The following is a 25,738-nucleotide window of genomic DNA, read 5'->3' as shown; positions in this document are numbered from 1 at the left end:
CAGACTGGAAGGAGCGTGGGAATGGTGCCCAAATTGGAGCAGCAAGCTTTGCCCGGTCCTTACTCGGATGACGTTTTAAATAAGAGCAAAGAGCTCTGCAGGATGAGAGCTTTAGCCGAAAATATCTCACCCCACCCCTCTCCAGAAGCATCCCCCAGCCCCCCCCATGCCCACTTCTGAAGTTGTCAACTGCTCAGAAGAAAAGGAGCTGTTCACTCACCCCATCGGCTAAATTTCCCGGGAGTTCTTTTATATTATCTCCACTCTCGCTCTGACCTTAAGCCAGCCATTTAAACTCTCTTTTCTTCTGCCGAGTCCCTTTATATCGTCGTGGTATTTGCCCTGCCCCTTTGGCGAGGTTAATCCGCAAAGTCAAAGCAGTTGGCTTCAGGCTGTACCGGCGAGGGGGGGCACCCTGGTTCAACGCCCCTCTTAAGAGACGGTGAGCGCAAGCACAAAGAGTGGGAGGAATTGTCTGACAACTATGGAACACACTTCAAAACTTACTCTCGCTTTTGCCATAAATTGGCCTAGGGGCCCATGTCGTTCGCTTATTTCTGAATTTTATCTACCACCTTGCCGCCAGCCCCGTATGTTGTCACATTCCTTGGTGCATGTGTGCCACCTTTTAGCCGGGGACCTAGAATCATAGAATCATAGAGTTGGAAGAGACCACAAGGGCCATCGAGTCCAACCCCCTGCCAAGCAGGAAACACCATCAGAGCACTCCTGACATATGGTTGTCAAGCCTCTGCTTAAAGACCTCCAAAGAAGGAGACTCCACCCCACCCACCTGGATGAGGCCACCCCAGCCATGAGGTGGAGTGGAGAAGCTGTGTCTCCCTTGGCTTAGCAGAGATTTTGAAAGGTCCGCTCAGTGTCTGGGCTGTGAGATGACGTCACCAGTTGTGACCACTGTGATAGACAGCTGTCAGTCAAAATTCAGAACACTCAGGGCTTTTCTTTTCCTTTTTTTATTTTAGTGCTGATAGCTCTCTAGCGAAGAGGTAGAATATTCAGACCCTGTGCTGTTTTCCTGTCTCAGGATTGAAGCACTCATGACCCACCTGTTCTGATTTTACTTTTGGCACACATTTACCACCTCACATTTCCATAGAGTTGGAAGGGACCCTGAGTACAATCTAGTCCAACCCGCTGCCATGCAGTTGTCACGTAAGGGGATCAAACCTCCAACCTTGGCATTATCGGCACCACGCTCTAACCAGCTGAGCTATTTGTCTCTTATGAAATGCTGATTGCATGTGAATCATTGAAAGGTTCAAAACTAAAATTGGGCTTCCCGCGGTTAACTGGGAGGAAGCTAGATTGTAAGCTCCTTGCGGAAGAGACCTGGCAGTTTTGCTGGGGCTGCTGAACATAAAGCAGCACATACAATGATAGCACTACATGAACTGTTAATTGCGGAGAAAAGGAAAACTTTTGTGGATTCCCAGGTCCTTGGAGCTGGCGGCTGGTCTTTTCCGCTTTACGATACCCCATAAAGCGCCGTGTTGATGCCCTCTAAATGAATGATAGGCAGGCAGGAGGGAAAATGCATTTAGTGGTGGCCGTGGCAAGAGGTTGCTATAGCCGTGAAAAGGCTCGTAGGACCTTCAGGCTGGCTGCCATTTATCCTGACCTTATTACCCGCAGCACCCAAAATAAATAAATAGACCTTTTCGCCATTCCTTGACTGATGGTATTGGTACTGTCCCCTCCTTTCATGCCACTTTTCTGCTTCTCCCTAACAAAGGCTCGGTCTCCTGTTGTTGTTGTTGTTGCTGATGTTCTCGTTTTCCCCCCTTCCCCAACCTCTGACACTCCTCCTCTCCTTCCCAGCGCCTCTGTAACACTTCTGCACTGTCTCGTACTAAGCTGTACTGCACTTGACTCAACCCTACTTTACATGTCCTGTCTTTTATCTCCCAAGCTCACTATCTGGATAAGGTAGTGAAAGGTACGGTGGTCTTCCTTTCCTCTTTTTTCTCCCTCGTTTGTCTCTGTGTTTGAAACCCAGGTAGACGACCCTCCCCATTTGTTTGCACGCACCCGAGTCAATAAATCAGATGGCATCTTTTCTCCATGTTCACAAGCGCTCTCACCTAATGTACGAAAAGCCTGGCTTTTCAGGCATTTAGGCTGAACGGAGGGGGAATGTTGTTGTTGTTTTTTTTTGCAACTTCCATCATGTCATATCCATGTTTATCCTACCCATTCCATCTCTCCTTCCCACCTAGCCAAGTTATTTGGGGGTGGGGGTGGGAATAGCAGCAATTACTGCATCAGCATGTGGTTAATAATAATAATAATAATAATAATAATAATAATAATAATAATTGTATGGCCCAAGAGGTGAAGACACAGGTGAGTGTGTTTGATGTACAAAGTCTCTTGGTTTTCAGTTTTTCAGTTTGAAACTAGTAATCTTGACTGTAGCAAAATTCAGCGGGACCAAATCTGTTAGGTTTCTGTTTGTGCCACTGTGCAGTGCTTGGAGTCACAAGACTCTGTTTACATTCCAGAGATTACAGACTGTTGGAAGTCTCACCGGAGACAGGAGACGGATGTTGATGTTACTGGTTTCCTGGTACCAGTTGCCTCTCTGCTTTCACAGAGAGAGGATGTATATTCTTTTCTGCCTGCGTAGTTAGAAATAAAACTCTTAGCAATGTAGCTCATATTTCTCGTCCTTCTGCTGCTTGTATACTCTGTGTAATGAGGGAACGTGCCTGGAGCCTCATCAAAGGCTCAGGTTGTCAATCACTGTCGGAGGACTCGACCGGAGGAGTAGCTCAGCCGAACGCAAGTTCCGACAAAATCCCCAAGTGAAGTTGACCCGTTGATGCATTTATGATACGTGCTATAGGTCAGGGCTAGAGAACAGCTGGCCCTGCAGATGTTTGCTGGGCTCCAGTCCTCATCATCTCCTAAGCACCAGCCATGGTGACAGGGGCTGATGGCAGCTGGAGTCAAGGAATATCTGGGCTGCACTGTGTCAGCTAAGATTTCTGGGTGATATGCTACCTGCCCCACGGACTGCATCAGAGCATGTCTTTTTGCTATCTTAAAAAGCAGCGAGTGAACCTGCTTACGAACGGGCCAGTTCACACCATGCTGCAGTTAGCGTGGACTTGCAACCGGGTGTCCGGGTGGGTCACAGTTTATACAAACTGGCTAAATTCAGTACCAAGTTGCAACGAAAGAAAGGCCAGCATATTTTGAATGCATTCATTGGGAGTTCATCCGTTGCTGCAACACACATCCAGTTCAGTTAAAAGCTTAAACTGAGATATTTCCATCAATTAAAGTGGTGCCCTTGATTAATCAGGTAATGGCTTTTTAATTTTGCTGCTGTTGTTTCCATTATAAAAAGAAACAAAAACTGCCAATTGTAAGCTCCATTTCAGAAGAGGCATTTCCTCCTGTGTTTCTGCTGCAACACATGCTTTTGCTCCTTTAGAACTGCTGTGGGTTATTTATTTATTTTTTCATGCACATTTCATTGACTAAAGTCAACCCGACTTGCGATTCCTTGAGCAGCGTTGCAGCCCAAATTGCAACAATGACCAAAGGTTTTGGTGACTGTGCAACAGGTGGGGGCCAAAGTATGCCCCTCTGGTGCACACATTCAAAAGCAGATACCAGCTCTGTGAGTTAGCTTTGTGCTGTGTGAATTTCCTTCCCTGTGTCCTGAATCTCCCATAATTCAGCTTCATTGGCTGACTGAAGGTTATAGAATCACGAGAGCAGGGTCAAAGATCCTCTGTCCTCTTTCCTTACACCACGGGTAGGCAAACTAAGGCTCAGGGGCTGGATCCAGCCTAATCGCCTTCTAAATCCAGTCCGTGGACGGTCTGGGAATCAGAGTGTTTTTACATGAGTAGAAGGTGTCCCTTTGTTTAAGATGCATTACTGGGTTATTTGTGGGGCCTGCCTGGTGTTTTTACATGAGTAGAATGTGTGCTTTTATTTAAAATGCACCTCTGGGTTATTTGTGGGGCATAGGAATTCATTTCCCCAATAGATAGATAGATAGATAGATAGATAGATAGATAGATAGATAGCCCAACCCCCCACAAGGTCTGAAGGACAGTGGACTGGTCCCCTGCTGAAAAGTTTGCTGACCCCTGCCCTACACCATGCCTGGTTTTATAAGGTTCATGTCCCTGATCACTTGTCGTCTTTTCTTAACTAAAAGGTGGTTGTGGTTGGTGTGCATTGTGACTGCTGGGGTGAAGGCAGGGAGACCGTCAGTAGGTGGAACAACAGCCAATGACAGGCAGATGCACCTCACTCTTGTTGGCACCCATCTTGACTCAAGAGACAATGGAGTTCACCTCCGGGGGTGGCACCCATCTTGACTCAAGAGACAATGGAGTTCACCTCCGGGGGTGAAGTCAAACTGCTGTATTAGCAGCACCAAAGTGTCCTCCCCGGGGCATAAGCCTGGGCAGTGTGTCTGGAGGCCCTGGGCTGCCCAGACAACAAGACCTTCTCTTGGCTTCGCTGATGGGGTCCAAAGGAAAGCAGATCAAGACGTTCGGCACCAGCTTGGCTGTAGAAGTTGCCAGAAGGAGGCATACAAGGCGCCGTCCAACCGTCCTAGGGACTCCACTCTGGATTTGTGTAGGGTTCTGACTCCTTGGCCTTGTCTTCTCTTGAAGATATCCCTCAAGGCAGTGGAGGTTTAGGATGAGAGTTTTTCTTCTCTTAGATGGGCTACCTTCGCAGGTGAATGAGCCCCTCATAGATCTAACGCCTGATGGATAAGCCAGAAGGCAGGCTGAGGGTCAACTGAAGTTGGTGGGACATTCCCTAAGAAATAATAATAATAATAATAATAATAATAATAATAATAATAATAATAATTTATTTATATCCTGCCCTCTCCAGCCGAAGCCGGGCTCAGAGCGGCTAACAACAATAAAAGTAACACAGCATTCCAAAGTCAATTCATTATAAAATCGATTCAAATCAAATTACGGTAATGGCAACCATTGGGCTAGAGTTCTGTGAGGGCTACCACAAGGAGGGGGTCAGACTGTGCCTTGGCCAAAGGCCTGGTGGAAGAGCTCTGTCTTGCAGGCCCTGCGGAAAGATGTCAAGTCTCACAGTGCCCTAGTCTCTTGTGACAGAGCATTCCACCAGATCAGAGCGACAGCCGAAAAGGCCCTGGCTCTGGTTGAGGCCAGGCTAACCTCCCTGTGGCCCGGGACCGTCAAGGTGTTTTTATTTAAGACCATAAGGTCCTCCGTGGGACATACCAGGAGAGGCGGTCCCGTAGGTACAAGGGTCCTAGGCCATATAGGGTTTTAAAGGTTAAAACCAGCACCTTAAACCTGATCCTGTACTCCACCGGGAGCCAGTGCAGTTGGTAAAGCACCGGGTGAATGTGATCCGGCGGCGAGGACCCCGTAAGGAGTCTCGCCGCGGCATTCCGCACCCGCTGGAGTTTCTGGGTCAGTACTAATGAACTCTATTGCTGAAAAAGCCCCCAAACATGGAAGCTTTTCCACTGCTTGTGCACACAGGCGCACACAAACACACACACAGACCCCAACACAAAACCCACCCGAATCCCCACTTGAGAGAAACGTTGGCTTACAACCAAGCTGGCGTCTATCCTCACAAACAAAAAGTAGAGAGCCGCTTTTCAAATAAATCCATCAAAATTATGCGAGAATGAGATTCAGGCCTCCGTGCTTTTAAGTGAGGTTTTGTTTTCAGCCTTTGAAACCACACACTTTCTAAAATGTCTCACCACCACCCCCCAAAAAAGCCGTAAAAAGACTGCTCCAAAGTCAGTCTTCCTCTTTCAAGACTCTCCTGGGTTGGGAGCCGTGCTTTATTAATTTAATTTATGGAATTATAGCTGCAGCAGGAGAGAGAGATACGTATATGCTGGAGTATATTGCCTGCCATTTCGAAACGTGTTGCTAATTATGCACATTAAACGCAGAGGCCACAGGCAGCAATGCTTTCTTGTTATGGCTGTCATGATGGCAGTAGATTTGATTGACTTGGACAAGCGCATCCTTTTGAAACTGCAGTGGTACTGCTGCGCATAGTTGTGAAGCCGATGTGGGGGGAGGGTGTTGTTAAGAAGGCCCCCTGCCCCACTAAAAGCATTAGGTTATTGGCTACAGAGCAAAACCAGGTCGCTTCCCCTTTATATCAATGCGTTGGCCTCCAACCCCATGCAATCCAACTTGGGAGTATATCCCATTTAATTCAGTGGGGCTTCTTTGTGAGCAAACGTGCTTTGGATTGTGCTGCTGGTTGATTAATCTGTCCCTCTAGAGACTACCTTACGCTGCATTTAAAACCCAAATCGCATTTGGACAGAAACTGTTTCTCAGGCGGCTAGTCCTAGTCTTTATAACCCTGTACCTTCTTCCAGAAGGCAGAAGCTGAAAGAGATCACTTCCGGGGTGCGCACTATCCTGCGCTATCTCTGCAGCTTTCTTATGACACTTGGAAGCATAGATTTCATCCAAGGTGGGAAGAATGTATATATATATATATATATATATATATATATATATATATATATATATATTTCCATCTTAAGAATATATTACAAACTGTGATGAATCACAGCAAGAGCTTGCCTGGTCCAACATCCTGTTTTCCACAGCGACCAGCAAGATAGAATCATAGAATCATAGAGTTGGAAGAGACCACAAGGGCCATCGAGTCCAACCCCCTGCCAAGCAGGAAACACCATCAGATCACTCCTGACATATGGTTGTCAAGCCTCTGCTTAAAGACCTCCAAAGAAGGAGACTCCACCACACTCCTTGGCAGCAAATTCCACTGTCAAACAGCTCTTACTGTCAGGAAGTTCTTCCTAATGTTGAGGTGGAATCTTCTTTCTTGTAGTTTGGATCCATTGCTCCGTGTCCGCTTCTCTGGAGCAGCAGAAAACAACCTTTCTCCCTCCTCTATGTGACATCCTTTTATATATTTGAACATGGTTATCATATCACCCCTTAACCTCCTCTTCTCCAGGCTAAACATGCCCAGCTCCCTTAGCCGTTCCTCATAAGGTGTCTATGGGTAGCCTACAAGCAGGACACAAGGACGACCTCATATCCTGGCTCTTGTTCCCCACCAAGTGGTATTCGGGGGGCATACTGCTGTAAACAAAAATTGCCCTTTTCCCTTATGGGGTATCCAAGAGCCCATATAGAGTCCTTACATAGGTTCCCTATTGGTAGGAGAGAATGACAGAGGCCAACCAGAGACTATTGAGAAGCAAAGCAGCTAGTAAGCCTGATCTTTATTGATCTGTTGCAACAGGGTCCTCACTCACCACACGAAGGAGGGAGGAGGAACCCAGAACAGTGGCGTGCAAGGCCTTATATGAACTTTTGAAATTGCCACCCTGTAGATCAAGACCACCCCCCAGAAACATCATACATACATCACAGAAGAGGTGTAATCTAAGACCACCACCCCAGATACATCATACCTACATCACGGAAAAAGCGGTCTACAACAGAAATTTGAATGTTGTTTTTCTCCTGTCATTGTTTATCTCCTGTCTGGCAGGTTACTTGATTGGATTGCCTGGGGAGCCTGGCCAGTCTTTTGTAAAGATAAATACTTAGTTCCTGGGCCATGTCACAGGCTCACACCCTATTCAAACACAGACATGCCCTTCAGACAGGATTTGTGAAGGAAAAGACAATGGGGAGGCTTTTCCATTTTCCTTTGACCTTGCAGAGAAAACATTTGGTCAGTTTGGAAATCAAAAATGGCTCCAGGTCGGTCTTCCTGTGCTGATCTATGTATGTGCTTGGTTGGTACACTTATGAACATTTACCATATCTAAGACCTCAAAAGGGACGCGGGTGGCGCTGTGGTCTAAAGCACAGAGCCTAGGGCTTGCCAATCAGAAGGTCGGCGGTTCCAATCCCCGAGACAGGGTGAGCTCCTGTTGCTCTGTCCCAGCTCTTGCCAACCTAGCAGTTTGAAAGCATGCTAGTGCAAGTAGATAAATAGGTACCGCACTGGCAGGAAGGTAAACGATGTTTCCGTGCACTGCTCTGGTTCGCCAGAAGCGGCTTAGTCATGCTGGCCACATGACCCGGAAGCTGTACGTCGGCTCCCTCAGCCAGTAAAGCGAGATGAGCGCTGCAACCCCAGAGTCGTCTGCGACTGGACCTAATGGTTGGGGGTCCCTTTACCTTTAAGACCTCAAAATTCCTATCACAATACTTCCTGTGATCCTGGAACATCCTGGTGACTGGTAGCCATTTACCACCTAACCCTCCATGAGCTTCTCCAACTCGGCCCCCTTAACCCCAGCAGAACATGCCCAACTCATATCTCCTGCCCAACTCATATGCTTTTCCCTCTTTGCAAGGCATCACCGCCTTTCCGTTCTCCGTCATGCGGTGGTGGACCTCCGGATCAAGTTTTTGACCCTCTCCCTCTTGGCAGCCTCTCTTGGACATCCAAGAAACAGAGAGGGTCAAATCATGCTTGCAAACAAACGCTAATCCCCGGGAAGGAGCAAAAGCTGCTTTGGCAAGCCAATTAGCCCTTCAGGGACAGAGAAACTTTGCAACAAAGGCTACTGCTCCTTGCCAAATTGGCTGCTTCGGAAGGGCTGCCCATCTCTGTGGTGGCTAGGTTGTTTCCCCTTAATTGAATGAATGAAATGCCCCTGGATTTCTTTATGTTGCTTCCACCTCCACCCCTTTTAAGTATCCTTTGTTAGCTCAAGGGACAAGGTTCTGCTTTTGTCTCTGTTTACCCACTTAGAGGGGTGGCAATTCTTGCCAATAATAGGTGCCTGGCTCCCCATTCCTGCCTCTCATCTCCATACGAGGGAAGGGGGCTGGGGGGCACAGAAAATCAAAAGATAACAGAGGAACAAGGGTGGGTGGAGAAAGAGGATTTAAAGGCATACATCATCTCCTTCAGATTCAGAGATGTAAAGAAGTGAACATCTCCATTCTTCCTTGTTCGTTGCCCTCCTTTCATTCCCCCCCCCCCCTTCCAGCCAGTGTGGTGTAGTGGTTAAGAGCGGTAGTCTCGTAATCTGGGGAACCGGGTTCGATTCCCCGCTCCTCCACATGCAGCTGCTGGGTGACCTTGGGCCAGTCACACTTCTCCGAAGTCTCTCAGCCCCACTCCCCTCACAGGGTGTTTGTTGTGGGGGAGGAAGGGAAAGGAGAATGTTAGCCGCTTTGAGACTCCTTAAAGGGAGTGAAAGGCGGGATATCAAATCCAAACTCTTCTTCTTCTTCTTTTAAAAAAGTCATCTATAAAATACTTGCTTTATCTTCTTTGAATTAACCTTACAAGCCAGGAACTGAAGGGAGTAGATTGTACTTTGTTAAGCAGGGCTGGTTAACTTATTATCGTTATTACTATTATTTATTTTAATTTTAATTTTTATTTATTGAGTTTATATACCACTCCTATACCCGGTGGTCTTAGGGCGGTTCACAGAACAAAATCAAAATATAAAACTACAAAATAAATAATCAAAATAAATAAAAAAACCAATACCCCCCCCCCAAAAAAACCCACCACAATTTAAAAGGGCATAGGATGTCAATCAAATCAACCAATGGCCTGGTTAAAAAGGAATGTTTTTGCCTGGTGCCTAAAGGTGTACAGTCAAACCTCAGTTGTCGAACGTAATCTGTTCTGGAAGCGCTTTCAGCTTCCAAAATGTTCAACAACCGAGGCATGGCTTCTGATTGGTTGCAGGAGCTTCCTGCACTCAAGCGGAAGCCGCGTCGGACATTCAGCTTCCGGAAAATGTTCAAAAATCGGGTTTTCAGCATTCGGGAGCCAAAACATTGGCGTTCGGGATCTGAGGTTTGACTGTATAATGAAGGCGCCAGGCGAACTTCCCTGGGGAGAGCATTCCACAGACGGGGAGCCACTGCAGAAAAGGCCCTGTTCTCATGTTGCCACCCTCCGGACCTCTCGAGGAGGAAACACATGAAGAAGGGCCTCAGAAGATGATCTCAGGGTCCAGGTTGTTGTTGTTGGAGGACACAAAGGTTACCTTCACACTTTGTCAGGCCAATGAATTTGGTCAAAAGCAACCTTCTCTCTCTCTCTCTCTCTCTCTCTCTCTCTCTCATACACACACACACACACACACACACACACCTCCTGTCCCTGCTGACATATGCAGATCAGCTGAAGGGGAGAGTTATGTCTACCTGCTCATCAGATGATTCATATGATGACTGGCGGGGACACCCCCCCCCCACCCGCACTGTGTCTGCTTTACATTATTTTTCTCTATGCTTCTATCACTGAAATCTGAGGAGGGCAGGGGCAGTATAAATGCCTTTGGGGGGCTAGATCAGGCCCCAGTCCGGGGGTTAGCCAGCCCTCACATAAAGTTTGCAGCAGGTTAAAGCGAGCGTGCTTGCCGTAAACCTTCGCGTTTACGACGCACTGCGGAGTGATCGTCACTTGCTGTAGCTTCCAGCTTCCATAACTCTTATTGCTCACATGAGCAGAATGCATGGCTTGAAGGGAACACGCCATTTAGGCATTCCTAATCATTAGCACGTTTGGGGTTGGAATTGCCAAATCAGCCATTCTGAGCTGAGCTGGGAGAGACTCTGTTGGATTTGGTCTGCTCTAATCCAAACCAGCAAAACAATCTGGGCGTTATCTACACCAGAGGCTTGAATTGGTTTAATAGCTGTCCCCTCACTAACTCTGGGAATTGCAGTCATTTGAGGGAGAGAGAAGGCAGAAGTCTTGAGCATCAGATTGTCAGCACGCTCAGAAAACGACAGTCCCTGGGGTTCTTTGGGGCAAAGCCCTTGGCTGACGAAATTCCAAACTCAGTCGCAGCAGCCGGGAGCCAGTTTGCATTTCCATCCACACAGCCAGACGAGGTTTCTGCAAATCTTTATACTCGACCCGGTCTCACGGTGGAATGATTGGTGATAAACACATGCAGCGTGTACATAGCACTTCATACACATCATCTCAGTAAGGGATTCATCGCTCTGTTCTGTCAGCAGACATTAAGGAAAAGGGGTTTGGAACTAGATACGATTGCAGGAGGAAAGAGGAGCCGAGGGAGTCGGTGAATAAACTTTTTGCGCAACTGCTTTGCTGCACGCTGAGCTTAAAAGAAACCCCACAGATTCAACCACATCTTCTCAGGACATTGTTGTTTAGTCGTGTCCGACAACAAAAGTTTTTTCTTGGTATGAGCTTTCGTGTAAATGCACACTTTTTCAGATACCAAGTGTGCATGCACACGAAAGCTCATACCAAGAACAAACTTAGTTGGTCTCTAAGGTGCTACTGGATGGCAGAAAGTGAGGCGCAACCTTTTAATGAGGGTGAAAGAGGAGAGTGCAAAATATGGTCTGAAGCTCAACATCAAAAAAACGAAGATTATGGCCACTGGGCCCATCACCTCCTGGCAAATAGAAGGGCAAGAAATTGAGGCAGTGAGAGATTTTACTTTCTTGGGCTCCATGATCACTGCAGATGGTGACAGCAGCCACGAAATTAAAAGACGCCTGCTTCTTTGTGAGAAAAGCAATGACAAACCAAGACAGTATCTTAAAAAGCAGAGACATCACCTTGCCGACAAAGGTCCGTATAGTTAAAGTTATGGTTTTCCCAGTAGTGATGTATGGAAGTGAGAGCTGGACCATAAAGAAGGCTGATCTCTAGCTTTTGAATTCTGGTGCTAGAGGAGACTCTTGAGAGTCCCATGGACTGCAAGAAGATCAAACCTCTGCATTCTGAAGGAAATCAGCCCTGAGTGCTCACTGGAAGGACAGATCATGAAGTTGAGGCTTCAGTACTTTGGCCACCTCATGAGAAGAGAAGACTCCCTGGAAAAGACCCTGATGCTGGGAAAGATGGAGGGCACAAGGAGAAGGGGATGACAGAGGACAAGATGGTGGGACAGTGATTTTGATGCTACCAGCATGAGTTTGACCAAACTGCGGGAGGCAGTGAAAAACAGGAGTGCCTGGCGTGTTCTGGTCCATGGGGTCATGAAGAATCGGATACGACTAAACGACTAAACAACAAAGGCGCTACTGGACTATATATATATATATATATACACACACACACACACACACACTGTGTCAGACCAACACGGCTACTTACCTGAACCTAGAACCAAAAAGCCATTTTTGTGGTTTTTTTATAGTGGGAGTAGATCACAGTCTCTTGGGAGTTGGCCATCCCTGTTGTAGAGGGAAGTAAGGGGCAGATGGGGCTCATCCAGATGGGAAGGTAGCCTATCTAGGAGAAGGAAAACTCTGATCCTAAACCTCCACTGCCTTGCAGGATATCATCAGGAGATATAAGGAATCAACCCTACACAAATCTGGAGTGCGAGTATCTAAGACAGTTGGATGGCGCCTTGTACGCCTCCTTCCGGCAGCCCCTGCCACCAAGCTGGTGCCAAAGATTTTGCTCTGCTTTCCTTTGGACCACATTAGCAAGACCAAGAAAAGAGGGTCTTGTCATCTGGGCAGCCCAGGACCTCCAGACACACTGCCCAGGCTTGCGTCCTGAGGAGGTGACTTCAGTGCTGCTAATGCAACAGTTCGACTTCAAAGAGCCAGCGTGGTGTAGTGGTTAAGAGCGGTAGTCTCGTAATCTGGGGAATCGGGTTCGCGTCTCCGCTCCTCCACATGCAGCTGCTGGGTGACCTTGGGCCAGTCACACTTCTCTGAAGTCTCTCAGCCCCACTCACCTCACAGAGTGTTTGTTGTGGGGGAGGAGGGGAAAGGAGAATGTTAGCCGCTTTGAGACTCCTTCGGGTAGTGAGAAAGCGGGATATCAAACCCAAACTCCTCCTCTTCTTCTTCTTCTTCTTCTTCTTCTTCTTCTTCTTCTCCCCCATGTAAAGACTAGCAGGGGTGAAGGGTCTAAATAATAATAAAAAAAACATGCTGTGTAGAGAACCAAGTAATCCGGATTTGAGGACAGGGGTGCAACAAAGTTATCAGGGACTTTGAAATGACGATTCCAGTTGCGTCCATCTATGCCCATCTGTGCCCCCACCCAAACTCTTTCAGCCTCCAACTCTAATCTCTAAATCAACTCTCTAGAAGGAGCCGTCTGAGGGAAATAGGAGGGTTATGACTGGGACTAATTAAAGAGCTCTAATTGCCCAGATCATTAGCAGCAGATTATTCCGGCTACCAGTCTCTAAAAACTGCAAGGTAATCACTCGCTAATCTGAGTAAATAGCCTTGGCAGAAAGAGGGAAAATGTCATTGTAGATATGGAGCAACTGGTTTTGTTTGCTTCCACCCTCCCAGACGCAGCTTCACTCATTATTTGTGCCAGAATGTCAGGCAAGAGCTATGCATGGGAAAACAATAATGGCACTTGGTTTGGTACTCTGGTGCCTCAGTCTCTGGTCATGCTTGTTCACCTCCTCCTCTGCTGTATGCCACGGAAGATAATGAGAAGCATCCGCTTCCTGGTGTAAATGAACTATGGTTAGTCAAGGGCGACCTGTGGTTAGTTTAAACTATGGCTTCGGGAAATGAGCTGAGGTGAAACCGTGTTTTGTGATCCTGCTGCGTTCCAGCAAACCATAGCTAAAACTAACACAGACCCTGGTTCCAACACAATGACAAACTGTGTCTAATTTAAACCTGGAAGCAGATGCTACCAGTTTTCTCCTCCACTGCCTGCTAAAGGGCCCTCCTATTTACAGGACTGCCTCTCCTGGTCTGCCCCGCAGAGGACCTTAAGGTCATGAATAACCATAGTTTAGAGGTCCTGGGCCCTAAGGAAGTCAGACTATCCTCCACCAAAGCCAGGGCCTTCTCAGTGGTGGCTCCGACCTGGTGGAATGCTCTGTCCCATGAGACTAGGGCCCTTCAGGATTTAACCCCCTTCCGTCAGGCCTGTAAGACAGAGCTAATCTGCCTGGCCTTTAATTTGAATTCAGCCTGATCTTCTATTTCCCTTCTCTTCCCTCCCCCTCCCCTTTTATGAAGATCACCCGCTCTGAGACCCCACAGGTAATTCTCCCCTGGCCTCCTCGCTGGCCCAAATAGGACCAATTCAGCCAGCTAGCCCTGGGGATTATCTAATGCTTATTAGATGGATTTCCCCCTAAATTGATTTCTGAACTTTGAATTTTATTGTTATTCATGTTTTTATACTGTATTTTATGCTGCTTTTACAATTAAGTGTTTTAAATTTGTTGTTAGCCGCCCTGAGCCCGGTTTTTGAACTGGGAAGGGCGGGGTATAAATAAAAATTTATTATTTTATTATTATTAAAGGAGGTGAAGGGAGAAAAGATGCTCAGTTGCAAGGCTCAAAGCTCATTTTCAGAAATTAGTAGTGGCCTGGCTTAGCAGCCTTGTAGCCCTCCTGCACCATGGATTTTGTGCTCACCGCTTGTCCATTATCCCTCAAACTACCATGATAAACAGGTGGTGCTCATCTGTACTAACAGCTGAGCCCTCAAGCTTGCTCGGTTTTGGCACCAAGCTTGTAAAAACTCCCATTTGGTTCTCTTTGCCCAAAGTCCATTCATATGTTGACATTCTAGTCTACAAGAGATTCCCCTTGAATTCTAAAGTGCCATTGTGTTGCTGCAGGAAGTAGGGGACTTGCAAATGAAGGATGGGGAAGCTGTTGTTGGACTGCAACTCCCATCAGCCCCAGCCAGCATGGGCAATGGTCAGGGCTGATGGGAGTTGTAGTCCAACAACATCTTGGAGGGCCACAAGAATAATTCTACTAATAGGACTAATTTAGCCAGCTAGCCCTGGTGATCATCTAATGTTTATTGGATGAATTTCCACCCCCCCAACTGATTTTCGAATTGTGATTTTATTGTTATTCACGTTTTATACTGTACAGTAGTGCCTCGCAAGACGAAATTAATTCGTTCTGTGTGTTTTTTCACCTTGTGAATTTTTTCGTCTTGCGAAGCACCACTGTGCATTGACGGTTTCCCATAGGAATGCATTGACGGTTTTAAAAAAAAGGCGCAAGACATTTTCGTCTTGCGAAGCAAGCCCATAGGGAAATTCGTCTTGCGAAGCAACTCAGAAAACGAAAAACTCTTTCATCTTGCGAGTTTTTCGTCTTGCGAGGCATTTGTCTTGTGAGGTACCACTGTATTTTATGCTGGTTTTTTGTTGCATCAATTAAGTGTTTTAAATTTGTAGTTAGCCGCCCTGAGCCTGGTTTTCTGAACCGGGAAGGGCGGGGTATAAATAAAAAAATATCATTATTATTATTACTGCAGTTAGTCTAGATATGCTAGCCAACCATAACTATTTCAGAGAGCAGAACTAGTTATCCTGAACTAAGATCCATCCACACTCTCACAAGGTGCTTAGGACAAATACAACAACAACAATCTTTATTACGGTCCGGAGACCCAACAAATCGTTACAAAGCAGTACACAATTCATACAGCCTACCGCCAGGTTAAACAAGCATTTTGTTCAGAATATAGGGATCATTGGTTCTTGCAACCACCAATATGAACTTTGCCACTGCTTAGGACAAATATTGAGTTTTTCAATGAACTAAAATTGAGAGAACTGGAGACTCTACTGCGACAAGATACCCTCCAACGTTTCTCTGATGAAAATAGGGATGTCCTGTGGAAAAGCAGGATTTTCAGGGATCAAATCAGAAACTGGGACGCCTTCTGTAAATCCGGGGCTGTCCCTGAAAAATAGGGACACTTGGAGGGTCTGAGATAATATGAATATATGCACTCAGGGAATGAAGGAGGGACACAGCACCAGCGCCGCACCATGCTTCTAGGCAAAATATAAGTTACAAGAATCTCAGGACAATCTGGTTGTAAGTTTAAGTGGAAACAGGATAATGACTGAAGACTGCAGACAAAGGATAGATGTACTGAATTGTTATGTCGTATTTATAGTCACCACCCAGATTGAAATTTGCCAACGATAAATGCAAGAAGCTTAATGCTGAACAAATGAAAATGGATGTCTGCAATTATTTTGCTAAAAACAGGGGGCGGGGGACCCTGCCCGTTGGAAGTATAATTTACACTAGGCCCTGCCTTAACTTTGTTTTGATTTGCTCTGACAAAAAGGTACTCAAAATTAGGACTCGAGCAACACACCGGAACAGATCAATGATTAATTCGATAAGACAAACTCTGTGTTTAATACCTTGTTGACATTCCCAGCAGTCAATAAATCCATCACTGCCAGTTCTTTTCAAATACTTGGCGCTTTGTTTCCTTGGTTATTACTAGATTATTTAAAATATACCGTTATAACGGAGGTAACGAAATTGTTTACGAAGATGCTGAAGCAAAAAATGGATAATCCCGGTCACTTTTTGGGGTAGGTTTTTTTAAAAGAGAGAATGTATTTTATTTTTGTAAATAGTTGGCTAAGAAGAGAGATAATGTAAATGGATAAATTGGTGGGCATATGTATGGCATAAAGAAGCACAGCGAATGAAAGTGTTTTCTGTTAATGTTAATGAAAATGAATCTTCCGCATGTTTTTTTTTTTTCTGGAATAAGAAAAATTGCAGTATAATTGATTCAGAGCATAATCTTTCTTTTACGTTCACTATAGTAATTTGCAAATTATTCCCTTTGGATATGAGAAAAGAAGTTGTTGTTTTTAAGGGGGGGGGGGAGGACATTCCCAGATATCCTCCATTGTGATTGCATGTCCAACCACCTGCAAATCGGGTTCAGATGCTTGCATGCCCTCTTAAAAAAAAGAAATGTTGACTTAAATGGTGCAAACCTCCTTTTGTAGTGGAAGACCCAGTGCCAGATTTACGTATAAGCTAACCAAGCTGTAGCTTAGGGTACCACTCTCTTGGGGGCCCCCAAAAAATTAAAGGAAAAAAACCCTGGATGTACATTTCCAAAATATAACATAAAAAACAAATAAAACAAAACGTACATGCAGCAACAGTGTTTGTGTTATGTAGGCTTCTACGATGTAAGTGATGGGCCCCGCCTGCTAGCCTGCTCCCTAAAATATCACTGGTTTGCTCCTTTCTATATATAGGGTAAGGGGACACGGGTGGCACTGTGGGTAAAACCTCAGTGCCTAGGACTTGCCGATCCCATGGTCGGCGGTTCGAATCCCTGCGGCGGGGTGCGCTCCCGTCATTCAGTCCCAGCGCCTGCCAACCTAGCAGTTCGAAAGCACCCCCGGGTGCAAGTAGATAAATAGGGACTGAAGGTAATGGGGCCCGGAGAGTAATTGGCAACCAGCGGGAAGGTAAACGGCGTTCCGTGTGCTGTGCTGGCTCGCCAGATGCAGCTTGTCACGCTGGCCACGTGACCCGGAAGTGTCTGCGGACAGCGCTGGCTCCCGGCCTATAGAGTGAGATGAGCGCACAACCCTAGAGTCTGGCAAGACTGGCCCGAACGGGCAGGGGTACCTTTACCTTTTTATATATAGGGTGCCTCCATTCTGCATGGACGGGTTGCAAGGCAACATGTGCAAATGGCTTGAGATACCGATTAGGTCCATAAATCACCATATAGCATATATTCAACACAAAAAACAGCGACAATTCGTTGTTGACAAAGGGCAGCTGGACATATAAAGGGCCCTATTACCTTCAGCAGCTTAGGGCCTCATCAAACCTAAATCTGGCCCAGGGAAGACTGTTAACCATGGTCCTTGCAAGTCCCTGTTTTGTCTAGACACAACAGATAGGTTGCATATTCCTCTCACTCCCCGACCCTGTTTTAATTTCTCAATGGCTTCCTGGAACTGTTCTTTCCCTTTCTGCCATTCCAGAGGGGTGTCCCGGCTTGTGCAACGGCAACGGCAGGTGCACGCTCGACATGAATGGGTGGCGCTGTGTCTGCCAGCTGGGCTGGAGAGGGGCCGGCTGCGACACATCGATGGAGACAGCGTGCGGCGACGGGAAGGACAATGATGGAGGTAAAGCACCCACCACCGTGGTTTGTCAGACTGCAGGTCTCCGTTGGCCTGCACCATCCTGAAAATCGGAGGGGTGGGTGGGTGTCCCTGAATGTCCCCAAATGGCAAAAGTCTGTAGCTCCCAGACAGAGAGTTTGCCTCGCATGCCCCAGCTGCTGGCTTCGATTGTTGGAATCGCCAAGTAGGACTGGGGCACCATGAAACCATGGACAGCTGCCATTGGTCAGTGTAGAAATGCTAAGTTAGATGGACAAGTGGTCTGGCTCAATAAATTACAGTGGTACCTTAGGTTACATAGGCTTCAGGTTACAGACGCTTCAGGTTACAGACTCCGCTAACCCAGAAATAGTACCCCGAGTTAAGAACTTTTCTTCAGGATAAGAACAGAAATCGTGCTCCGATGGTGAGGCGGCAGCAGGAGGCCCCATTAGCGAAAGTGGTGCTTCAGGTTAAGAACAGTTTCAGGTTAAGAGCGGACCTCTGGAACGAATTAAGTACTTAACCCGAGGTACCACTGTGTTGCATTAAAGCAAACACTTCTGGAATTAAGCTCAATGTCCTGCAGAGGACATGGACTGTTGGTTGGCCCAGGGCCTGGCTGAAGAGGAATGCTTGTGCCTGTTGCCTAAAGGTGTACAGTGGTACCTCAGGTTACAGACGCTTCAGGTTACAGACTCCTCTAACCCAGAAATAGTACCTCGGGTTAAGAACTTTGCTTCAGGATCAGAACAGAAATTGTGGCCAGCAGCACAGCAGCAGCAGGAGGCCCCATTAGCTAAAGTGGTGTCTCAGGTTAAGAACAGTTTCAGGTTAAGAACGGACCTCCAGAACGAATTAAGTACTTAACCCGAGCCCATCAAAGTGCAAGTAGATAAATAGGTACCGCTCCAGCGGGAAAGTAAACAGCGTTTCCGTGCGCTGCTCTGGTTCTCCAGAAGCGGCTTAGTCATGCTGGCCACATGACCCAGAAGCTGAACACTGGCTCCGTCGGCCAGTAACACCCTCCCTTCGGATGTGAAGGAAATAAGTAGCTATCCTATCTTTAAAAGACATCTGAAGGCAGCCCTGTTGAGGGAAGTTTTTAATATTTAACGCAGTATTGTTTTTAATACTTGATTGGGAGCCACCCAGAGTGGCTGGGGAGACTCAGCCAGATGGGCAGGGTATAAATAATAAATTATTATTATTATATAAGTTCCCAGTTTTAATCCCTGGCTGCTGCCAGTCAGTGTAGACAATAGTGAACTAGAGAAACCAATGTCCTGACTCTGCCAGTCAGCTCCCTCCTGTTCCTAAGATAGCAGTAAAACGCAAGCATTGTCTGTGTATTACAAGAGCAATTCTATTTCCAGGGGAGGGAGGTTGGACGTAAACCCAAGGGAGATTATCTCTTGCAGAAGGATCCAAGGTTGTGGTTTTTAAAAACATATATCGAATGCTTAAGATAGTTTTGACATCTGGTGTGGTAAATGGCCCAGATTACTTCCCTTGGAAAAAGATTCAGAAATGAAGGTACAGAAACTCTGCATTCTCTCGCTCCCACCACGCCAGTATAAAAACACACACGCTATAAAACAAAGGACACTTTCTTCTCTCCCGCGAAACTAGATCCCTCCGTCTTCATTTCTGTTTACAGCAGGCTCAAAGCAGCGGTGCCATTCACCACACCAGATGTGTCAAATATGTGGATTTAGGCTGTAATCTCTGCTTCTGTGAGAGAGGACCAAAAATTGCCTTTGAGGGGAGTGGAGAGGGAAAAATGTGGTTTTTTCGACAGGCAATCTGGACCCAAAACAGAACGGAAGAATGGAAGCTGTGGTTGTTATTGTCAAAGAGTGTTGCTCAAAGCTGGGGTTGCTGCACGTGTGTGTGTGTGTGTATTTGGGGCAATTTTGGGACATAGCTGCACAAAATTTTTCTTCCCACAAAGTAGCGCTTTCAGCTGACAGCTTGGAGTATAACTGGAACACGGGGTGGGGAAGAAATTTGATCATTATTTTTGCATTTTAATTGGAAACTACCGATAATAATATGTGAAGGAAAACACAGCTGTCCCCTGTTCCCTTCACGCACCTCTGGATTTTGCAGTGCAGTTTCCTGACCAACTAGTATGTACAACGATGCATATATTTGGAGGAAGTGTGCCTAACCAATGCATTTGTTGGCTTTTAATACAAGAGACGCAGGTGGCGCTGTGGGTTAAACCACTGAGCCTAGGACCTGCCGATCAGAAGGCCGGCGGTTCAAATCCCCGTGACGGGGTGAGCTCCCGTTGCTCGGTCCCTGCTCCTGCCAACCTAGCAGTTCGAAAGCACGTCAAAGTGCAAGTAGATAAATAGGTACCGCTCCGGCGGGAAGGTAAACAGCACTTCCGTGCACTGCTCTGGTTCGCCAGAAGCGGCTTAGTCATGCTGGCCACATGACCCGGAAGCTGTACGCCGGCTCCCTCGGCCAGTAAAGTGAGACGAGCGCCGCAACCCCAGAGTCGGCCACGACTGGACCTAATGGTCAGGGGTCCCTTTACCTTTAAGAAGAGAAGGAGATCCTGCTGGGTCAGGCCAATGGGCCATCTAGTCCAGCATCCTATTCTCACAGCGGCCAATCAGATGCCTGTGGGAAACCTGCAAGCAACACCTGAGCAAGACAGCAACTCTCCCCCATCCTGTGGCTTTCAACAGCTGGCATTCAGAAGCATTTCCTGCCTGTGACTGTGGGGCCACAGCACAACCAACGTGGCTCATAGCCATCGGTGGCCCTTCTCCCAATGCCCCTTTGTCCCTGTTTCGGTTCCAGCCTGGATCAAGTCCCTGTGTGCTTGTAATTTGTTCTCCTCCGCTTCAGCGGGACAGCTGGAACAGATAACTGCATCCATTGCTGGCTTCCGCCTTGGCTTCTCTGCCTCAGATTAAGACTGTAAAGGCCAAAATTAAACTGCCAATGGCAGTAGGCATGTGTTTCGGGGAGGAAACCATCAGCAGAGCATCTGGGACCAGGCAAGGATGCTGCAGAGGCAGCCTTGCACCTAATATTTCTTCCTGTCCATGTGCAGCTGAGGTTTCTTCCCCTCCTGCCTGCTCCTCTTTCCTTGTTTCCTTTATTCTGCTAGCATGACAAAGGAACTTTCCTCCCCCCCTGACATCTCTAGAGCTCTTAAAAACTCCCTGAAAGCGGATCCTCAGCTCCCCTTGCCTTTTAATGGGTGTTGCAGGATTACGCTCCCTTTGGCTCAGGAAAATTTAGGAGCTGCGTGCGTTGGGCAGATTCAGCCGCGCACAACCTGTGCAGAAACACACACACAGGAAGGCTTAAAGCCTCAAAGAGAAAGAAGCATATAAACGGACCCTTGCTACTGTGTTTTTTCTTTTTAAAAAATAAAAATAAAAATGACGATCATAAAAAAACCAACATTGTCAACATGACGTCTTTTGGCAAACAGCAAGGATTTAATAAATAATGTTGCTCTCTCTTCCCACAATCGCTTATCTGGTTATTCTGGGCGTTGGGAGACCAAAGCCACATTTATAAACCTGAGCTGGTACAGTTTAGCGGTTATGAGACTGAGCTATTGACTAGGTAAGGTCCCTGCCTGAATCTTCCCACAGCCCCCACACCCTACCAATTTTGGGGCAGAAATACCTCCCAGAATTTACAGAACCACAACAGAACATCAGGCATGGAAAGCTTCCCGATACAGGGTGCCTTCACAGATCTACTGAAGGTTGTATCAGTGTTATCCTCCACCAGGGCCAGGGCCTTCTCAGTGATGGCTCCAACCTGGTGGAATGCTCTGTCCCATGCGACCAGGGCCCTGCAAGATTTAGCTTCCTTCTGCAGGGCCTGTAAGACAGAGCTATTCCGCCTGGCTTTCCATTTGAATTTAGCCTGATCTTTTATTCCCCTTCCTTCCCTCATTCTCCCCCTTTTTATGAAGATTACCCGCTCTGGGATCCCACAGCTAATTCTCCCCTAGTCTCCTCGCTGGCCCAAATAGGACTAATTTAGCCAGCTAGCCCTGGTGATCATCTAATGTTTATTGGGTGGATTTTCCCCCTAAATTGATTTTTGAGTTCTGAATTTATTGTTATTCACGTTTTATACTGTATTTTATGCTGTTTTTTGTTGCATCAATTAAGTGTTTTAAATTTGTCGTTAGCCGCCCTGAGCCCAGTTTGCTGAACCAGGAAGGGTAGGGTATAAATAAAAATTTATTTTTTATTATTATTATTATTATTATTATTATTATTATTATTACTCAGGTATATCAGCTAGGCACCAAATGGCTTCTTAAACCAGGGATGCAGTTGCCAAAATGGAATGTCTAGTTGCCATTTTGGCGGCTCTCAAGTCTTATTTCTCAAAGGATGGACTGACTGTGATTGATTCTCAGTCAAAACATCTGGTTAGTTCAGATGACAACCTTGAGCTTTGAGAACTTAAAGAAGAAAAGTCACTTGACCCAGGGCTGGTACACAGATACACTGGCCCATTCCGACCTCTTAATGGTGAACACAGACCATTCATAACCTAAGAATATTCTTCACAACTGGGAGCAGAGCAGTGGGGTTGGGGTAAGTGAAGACAGGCGACATCAGCTAACTACAACGTTGTTCACTGCTCCTGCTCAGGCTGCGCAGATAAAGAATTTCGGTTCCTGAAATTCATTCCAATTGTGAAGATAAAATATAACGGAGAGATGGGGTATTAGTGTGTGTGAAAACAACCCAGATCCAAGTATCCTCATCTTCAGATAGTGGAGCTGTCAGGCGACATCTTCACTTGCTCGCAAGTGGTCAAAACACTGGCTAATGTCGAGCGCTGGGTCATACAATTATTTATCTCTTGGACATCTCAGGGGAGGGTGTTCCACAGGGCAGGCGCCACTACTGAGAAGGGAATCCTCGTGCTGGCTGAGTGAGTTGCATGGATACTGTGCATAAACAGCAAAATAAAATAAAAATAGCAGGCGAGCAAAGCAGGAGAATCGAAGCTTAGAGGATCAGGAGAGGCCTGAGTAAAAGGATGTGTTTTCAGGAGGAGAGTCTCACAAATGGCAGAGGGAAGGGTGCACCAAATTGCTTTACTGGGATCCAGTCTTGCCTTGAGTGCAGTGCTACCTCGGGTTAAGAACTTAATTTGTTCCGGAGGTCCGTTCTTAACCTGAAACTGTTCTTAACCTGAGGTACCACTTTAGCTAATGGGGCCTCCCGCTGCCGCCGCGCGATTTCTGTTCTCATCCTGAAGCAAAGTTCTTAACCTGAGGTACTATTTCTGGGTTAGCGGACTCTGTAATCTGAAGCGTATGTAACCTGAAGTATACCTGACGGAGCGTCTCCACCCCCATCGTTCTGCCCGGACGCTGAGGTCCAGCGCCGAGGGCCTTCTGGTGGTTCCCTCATTGCGAGAAGCAAAGCTACAGGGAACCAGGAAGAGGGCCTTCTTGGTAGTGGCACCCTCCCTGTGGAACGCCCTCCCTTCAGATGTCAAAGCGATAAACAACTACCTGACATTCAGAAGACATCTTAAGGCAGCCCTGTTCAGGGAAGTTTTTAATGTGTGACATCTTAGTGTATCTATGGTCTCTGTGGAAGCAGCCCAGAGTGTCTGGGGAAACCCAGCCAGATGGGCGGGGTACAAATAATAAATTTATTATTATTATTATTATTATTATTATTATTATTATTATTATTATTATTAACCCGAGGTACTATTTCTGGGTTAGCAGAGTCTATAACCTGAAGCGTCTGTAACCTGAAGCGTCTGTAACCCGAGGTACCACTGTATTCTCTGTTTGTATACTGTTTTCTTGGACAAACAATTAACTTCACTGCTTGTCTCTGAGACTCTGTGCTGACCAGCAGCTGAACCAGCCCTGACACTATCGCTGCTCTGAATATCGCTCCAGCCACCTGCTTCCCCTATTGAGTGTGTTTCTTTCCTTTTCTGCCCAACCCACAGATGGACTGATGGACTGCATGGATCCAGACTGCTGCCTTCAGCCCCTGTGCCATACTAACACGCTCTGCCTTGGCTCCCCGGACCCCCTGGATATCATACAGGAGACACAGCCCCCGGTGTCACAGCAGAACCTTTATTCGTTCTACGACCGGATCAAATTCCTGGTTGGCAAGGACAGCACGCACATCATTCCTGGGGAGAACCCTTTCAACGGAGGGTAAGTGCTTTCCTTTGCCCCACTCCCAACAAGGATCAAAAGTGTTCTTGTGCCACAAGAAAGAGCCCTGCTGGAAGTGAGAGCAAAGGGCTGCTCTGTCCAGCATCCCTGTTTTCCTGGCTGACCAGCCAAATGCCACAATGGGAAGCCCACAAGCAAGACCTGAGCGTAACAACACCCTGTCCTAAGGGTCATAGAATTCTAGAGTTGTAGAGTTCGGCAGGAATTGAAATTGAATATTGAAATACTTTATTGTCACTTGTACAACTTGCATACAGTGAGATTACACGAGCACCCCCACTCAGCTCTCTTAGTCTTAATTCCCCTCGTTTACTGACGCACACCCACCAAACCCAAAAGTCAGTTGCCCTGTTGTTTTCTTTTCACTCAGCAGCCTAACAGCCCACGGATAGAAGCTGTTCTTTACCCTGTTGGTGCGACTAATCATGCTTCTATATCTTCTGTCCGAGGGCTGGAGATCAAGAAAGTGCCGGCCAGGGTGTGAATCATCCCTGAGAATTTCCCTCACTCTCCTGAGGCAAGGTTCTTCCGCTATTTCATCCAGCGGATTCACGGGACAGCCCATAATATCTTGTGCTGTATTCAGCACCCTCTGTAGGCGCTTCCTATCAGATGATGTCAAACCAGCGTACCATACCGTGATGCAGTATGAAAGGACACTTTCTATTGTTGACCGGTAGAAGGAGATCATCAAATGTTGATTGACATCGTTCTTCCGCAATACTCTGAGGAGATGGAGTCTCTGTTGGGCTTTCTTAACCACCTGGGTTGTATTGATCTTCCATGTAAGGTCTTCACTGAGATAAACTCCTAGGAATTTAAAGGAAGAGACTCTCTCCACACAGCCCTCCCCGATGTACACTGGAGCTAGTTCTCCTCTCTTCCTCCGAAAGTCCAACACCATCTCCTTTGTCTTGTTGATATTAAGGTGCAAGTTGTTCCTTAGGCACCATATAGATATTTTTTGGACCTCCCCTCTATACGCTGATACGTCTCCACCTGTTATTAAACCCATTATGGTGATGTCATCTGCAAACTTAATAACTGCAGTCGATGGGTCAGATGATACACAGTAATGTATCATCTGGAATACGGGGATTGAACCTCCAACCTTGGCATTATCAGCACCACGCTCTAACCAAGTGAGCCATCAATTCTCTGATGCAGCTGGTAGCCATTGGCATAGGAGTCAGGAACACGCAACCCTGGAATAAATCAGCAACTGCCAAACCATCGTTAGCGCTCTCCTCCGTGAATTTGCCCAGTCCTCCTTTAAAGCCATCCAAATTTGGTGGCCATCACTTCCTCATGTGGCAGGGAGTTCCATAGTTTAAACCCTGCACTGCGTGGAGAAGTAATTTTAGAATCTTTCCGGAGCCTTCTGGCCTTCCACTTTACTGGCTACCCAGGAGTCTAATGTTATGGGAGGAGAAACTATTTTCTCTGTCCATGTTCTCTTTTACAGGGAGTGTTCAAAAATGGCACACACACAACACACACACACCAGTTTGCAGTCTGAAGTGGTGCAGCCAGTTGCCCCAGCAATCTACCACTTCACTCTCTTGTGTGTGCAGGCAGGGCTGGGCCAAAATAGTCAGCAAGGGGGTGTTGCTAAAGAAAACCTCAAGTTG

At 46.8% G+C, this 25,738-nt stretch overlaps 1 protein-coding gene across 14 annotated transcripts in view; it reads left to right on the top strand.

Moving 5' to 3' along the window:
- TENM4 (teneurin transmembrane protein 4) overlaps positions 1–25,738 on the top strand; it is a 636,641-nt gene that overhangs the window by 525,678 nt on the left and 85,225 nt on the right. For 8 of the 14 annotated variants that reach the window (XM_083435952.1, XM_083435950.1, XM_083435949.1 and 5 more), the window contains 3 exons: positions 1,931–1,957; positions 17,768–17,914; positions 23,870–24,086. In XM_083435952.1, coding sequence (XP_083292078.1) covers positions 1,931–1,957; positions 17,768–17,914; positions 23,870–24,086 — 391 coding nt within the window. The remainder of the gene's footprint in view (positions 1–1,930; positions 1,958–17,767; positions 17,915–23,869; positions 24,087–25,738) is intronic. The other 6 variants (XM_083435951.1, XM_083435958.1, XM_083435956.1 and 3 more) reach the window with 1 other exon arrangement.

Source organism: Podarcis tiliguerta (genome assembly GCF_965153285.1).
Source record: "Podarcis tiliguerta genome assembly, chromosome: 4".
NCBI classification, from domain to species: domain Eukaryota; kingdom Metazoa; phylum Chordata; class Lepidosauria; order Squamata; family Lacertidae; genus Podarcis; species Podarcis tiliguerta.
This window is presented reverse-complemented; position numbering and strand designations above follow the sequence as displayed.